At 38.4% G+C, this 5,000-nt stretch overlaps 1 protein-coding gene across 7 annotated transcripts in view; it reads left to right on the forward strand.

The window, feature by feature from the left end:
• LOC124428554 (visual system homeobox 2-like) overlaps positions 1-5,000 on the forward strand; it is a 43,679-nt gene that overhangs the window by 21,155 nt on the left and 17,524 nt on the right. For 4 of the 7 annotated variants that reach the window (XM_046972765.1, XM_046972762.1, XM_046972759.1 and 1 more), the window contains 2 exons: positions 3,373-3,463; positions 4,581-4,710. In XM_046972765.1, the coding sequence (XP_046828721.1) occupies positions 3,373-3,463; positions 4,581-4,710 (221 nt within the window). The remainder of the gene's footprint in view (positions 1-3,372; positions 3,464-4,580; positions 4,711-5,000) is intronic. The other 3 variants (XM_046972761.1, XM_046972766.1, XM_046972764.1) reach the window with 1 other exon arrangement.

Genomic DNA, 5,000 nt, shown 5'->3' on the forward strand with positions numbered 1-5,000 from the left:
AAAGAAAAAATTGATTAATCGAGGGAGAAAGATAAATCATGAACATAAAGATGAATGATAGAAAGAAATATAAGAAAGGCGAGAGTCCAATCCAATACGAATTTTCAATTACCACGATACAAAGGGACTGTTCGGGGGTTAATTCCCGATTTAAAACGTCTTGCTCGCGTACACTTCTCTTTTATTCTCTCTTTCTTTTTCTAAGCATTGAAGTAGCGAGAGGATGGTGATGATGGTGGAAGTAACACAGACGGAATCGGACTGTGTCGTGAAAAGATTTTCAAATTAAATTTCGAGATTAGTACCCGGCCTTAATACGGACAAGTGACGGCGGAAGATGTCCCAGGGGTGTGCTACGTGCTACCTTTGGTCCACCCCATGGGATATGAAACGCAACGATGTTTCGACCGCCACCACCACCACCACTACTACTACTACTACTGCTACTACTACTACTACTACTACTGTTACAACCATTCCCAGGACTACCCTCCTCTTAACATGACTAACACTTCTCATCTCCTTTCATTTGCTTCGTACAAACTTTATCCTTTCTTCCCTTTTCAAATGACAATTTCTAAAAATAAAACAAAGGTTCTTTATTTAATTCCTCTAAACGTGAATAATCCAACGAAATATGATAATACAATAATTACGAATTATCGAATAGAAATAAGGAAAATAGGAATGAAGGTAGGTCTCCTGTAACACATACACACATACACACACACAGCAAGAGTTTTGCTTCTCGGTCGCAGTCCGTCGCAAAGGCACGGACTTAAGGCCTTAACAGCTACTAAAGCAAAAGCTCCTTCTGTCTCGCTCTTAAGCACGGAAAACAAGCCGTGTTAGACGAAGGGGGTATTTTGAGGGCCGCCATTGGCTATCCAGGCTCCTTCATAGTCGGTTGCCTGGTAACCGGCCCGCCACCGGCGCACCGATGGCAACTACCCCGTGTGTAGCGTGACAGCACGACGCACACCCTCGTTTAAGCACTGCAACCCCCTCCGCACCACCCATCTTTCCACCCTTCTCCACCACTACGGGATGTACCAATGTACTCTCTCTCTCTCTCTCTCTCTCTCTTCTTGTTCCGTCTTTTTTCACACAACGACGTATAACCTACGCGTATTCGTATACGTCGCGAGAATATATTTAGTGGTGAAACTACCACTGTTTTCCTGTTAGAGCGAAAGAGAGAAAGAGAGAGAGAGAGAGAGATAGGGTCTTTCGAGAGCACTGCTCTCTCCCCGAGTTCTATAAAGTCTGCTCCTCGTCGAGAGACCGACGTTTCGCTAAAATTCAGTAAATCCTTCCTTTTCTCGTCGACTCTTTTCCAACTGGTCGACTCGCCACCTTTTACTCCTTTTTCTTTATTTTCGAAACCCCTCTTCTTCGACGAGTTGACACTTATTTTTCATCTATCTTATCAGAAAGAAAAAGAACGACCGCAGTTTACATCCAGTAGTCATTTATAACTTATTAACTAAACATAATTTCGGTCGACATGAATTTATGAATGAAGATTAAGTGTAACTTAAAAAAGTTATAAATTTCCAAAATAAAAACATCGTAAATGTAATTTCATTAATCGTTTAAGATAACTTAAAATACTTATGAACTTCCGAGATAACAATATCGGGTTGACTAGTGAAACGATTGATTCGATTGCCCGACGCAAATAAGCGTACTTTGGAGGTGCGAGAAACAAAAAAAAAAAAAGGTTGACGTGGAGAAAAGCGGGGGTGGGATGGGAGGGCGTAGAGAGGCCTCTTTAGAGCCCGTGGAAACAATAGATCGTACGAAGTTGGAGCTCAACGGAATTCAGTACATTCCAAGTACATACATATTTACTTTTTTCTTTTCTCCTCTTTTTTTTTTCACTCTTCAGACTGTTCCTTTCTTATATATTTTTTACTTTTGTATTCTTTTTTTCTTTTTTTTTCTTTTTCTATCGGAAGTCCTGATTCCGAACGACCATATTCCTTACGAATGAAATTAATAAAAGAAAGTAGAAAATTACTGATCACTGGAAGGTTTGAATCCTATACGAACATCATACTTATGCTTGTCAACATGTTAGACTGACGTCAGTGACGCCAGTCTACGCTTTCGGAGTCCAATTAGTCGAGGAACACGTATAACCTGTATCAAGGCCGTAATTAATAGTTAATTAGCCTAGAGTAGCGTGGGCGGGCAGTAGGAACGGCAGCAACAACGCTTCATCACAGGCTGTAGCAAGAGAAGCGCAACAGCAACGTGGCACTAACAGCAGTAGCAGTAGCAGCAGTGGCAGCAAACAAGCAAGCAATAGCCGAGTTAGCTGCTGGTGGTAGGTAACGAGAGTTAGCCTCGGGGAAAAGGGCTCGCAGTTCATTGTACACGGTGAGCCGCTTTTCGCTCGTTAATTCGAAATTAATGTATAATTGATAATTATTTTCGGCTCACGAATAGAGGCCGTCGTTCGTTCCGCTACTGCTATATGCCTACCGCAAATTTCTTTGTAGATATAGAAAATTTATCGCGTTAGCAAGACGCACACGCGTTTCTCTATTATCTATTTAATTGACGAATTGCAAGTTTTATCCTGGTTAAAACAAAAAAAAAAAAAAGGAGAAAAAAAAAATATAAAAGATAAACTCTCACGAGATCGTTAGATATATTCTTTCTTCTAACTACTCGATCGAATTTTCTCTCTTGAATTTTATTCTATTCGCCAAGGGGTAACACGATACATGTTAACAGGATATCCTTCTGTTAATCCGATTAAAATTGCGCAGGAATTTGTTGTGAAAAGTTTTATTAACGAGCGAGATATCTTTGAAAGTGGAGAACGAATAATTGATACATCTATCTATATCGGCTAAAGACGATAGCGTTAAATTACTTTACCAAATAATCTAGACCTGTAATATTGCAGAGCTTGTTAACTCGTGCTCGTATAAGTTTTCGTAGAAGAGATAGGTAGGTACCCATATTCTTTGATTCATTGGCAAGTCAGATATAATAGGTAATTTGATATGCGACGTAGGTGAGCGGTTCTCTCTAACATACAAGAGCCCATGTAATTATCAATTACAGCCGGTGCCACAGGGAATAATGAGCTCTGAATTCAATGAAATATTACTGCCAACTCATTCTGTGGATCTTTCATAGTACCAGAATATATCACGACCCTGGTAATTTCAACAGGATTTCAATCTCGAGTGTACTTTAGAAAAAAGTGTCTGACGATGAGTAACCAGTAATAAGATGAGAGAATCGATACACGAGCTTGCTCATGTAAATTATTATAACGTTAATCGTTAATAACCGTTCATCAATTTCGATCGATCGATCTTTCTTTCTATATCTTTAATTATCTTCTTACAGGTGTTGGACATAACATTGAATCCGGCAAGGACTTCACAGTCGATGGTCTCTCTGGTTTTAGTAAAAAGAAGAAGAAGAAACGTCGTCATAGGTGAGTCTCTTGCATAAACTTCCTCGAAGGTAATCATCGTTGAATATTTCAAAAGAAAAAAAAGAAGAAGAAAAAAATGAGAAAAAAAAGAAAATAAAAAAATAAAACATAAAAGAGATTAAAAAACAGATTATTATTTTTATCATTATTATATTGATTTTTTTCTTTTTTTTTTTTCTCGTTGTAACGATTCGAATATTCCAGCCTGTCTACCCCTTTTCGTGTAAAATCGTTAAGGGGTGCGAACCGAAACGAGGGCTTTTATAAAATTTCATCTCTGTTCACACCGCAGGTAAATCCATTTTAAAGTCCTACGATCGTTTTGGAAAGCATGCTCGATTCGGAAACGTAATCAACGACTATTGATAATTATTGCTTCGCGTTATATATTACGAATCGAGGACAAAATTGCTCGTTAGACTTTACAACTGTTAATGATTTGATAAATCAAGAAAACAAAATGATTCGCTTGGAAAATTTCCTCCTTTTTCTTTTCTTTTTTTTTTCTTTTTTTCTTTTTTTCTTTTTTATTAAACAGTTTTTCGTAAATCATCAAAGTTTTTTCAAAAAAGATACGTGACGTCTGATCCCTCGTTTAAACCAAGAGCATTCAAGAGAGAGAGAGAGAGAGAGAGAGAGAGCATACGTTCGAACGATTTTCGCGCGTCCACCTTAACGAGAACCGATGATCGTCCGGGAAATGACTTTCAATTTCGAGGCTTTCGTTCGAGCAACAGCAACGATGGCAGATGCCAGCTCGTTCCATGTATACAACCTACAATTTGTCGAATCGCGAGACTAATTGGACTGTCTTGTCGTTAAACTCGTTTCGTTACTCTCACGTCGATATTTTTGAGATCGATACTCTCGATAAATGGAGATTATAAACATTGAAACTAATCAAAAAATAAAAAAGGGTGGGAGGTGGGGAAGGGAAAAAAAATAATAGAGAATAAGAAATTGAATTGACAAATGAATTTCCGATCTTAATAATTTATTTCAAACAGACGTAATATCCTGTTTTCCCAAGTAATCCAAGAATCATTTCAACATAAACGTAGGATAGTTGTAAGAGAAAAAGCTGTAATGGCATATAACTAGGTTCATGTGGTTGTTGCTCCAGGACGATCTTCACGTCTCAGCAGCTGGAGGAGCTGGAGGCAGCGTTCAAAGAAGCCCATTATCCCGACGTCTATGCTCGCGAGATGCTCAGCCTGAGGACGGATCTGCCCGAAGACAGGATACAGGTGAGGAGAAATTCGAAAATAAAGAGAGAGAGAAAGAGAGAGAAAGAGGGAGAGAGAGAGAAAGAGAGAGAGAGAGAGAGAAAGATCCATGAAATTTGAGAAGGAACTGACTGCGAATTTCCTTCCTCGAACTTACAATCTTATCAAATTTCCACGGGTCTTTTCTCTAAACTAATTTGCAACAATGAAATATCATCATGATTTTGTCTATGGCCATTATCAATATCATAAATTTTTAATTCATTCCTTTACGTTATTAGATATTAAATTAATTTCAAGATAATATAATA

This window comes from Vespa crabro, chromosome 13 (genome assembly GCF_910589235.1).
Source record: "Vespa crabro chromosome 13, iyVesCrab1.2, whole genome shotgun sequence".
NCBI lineage: Eukaryota > Metazoa > Arthropoda > Insecta > Hymenoptera > Vespidae > Vespa > Vespa crabro.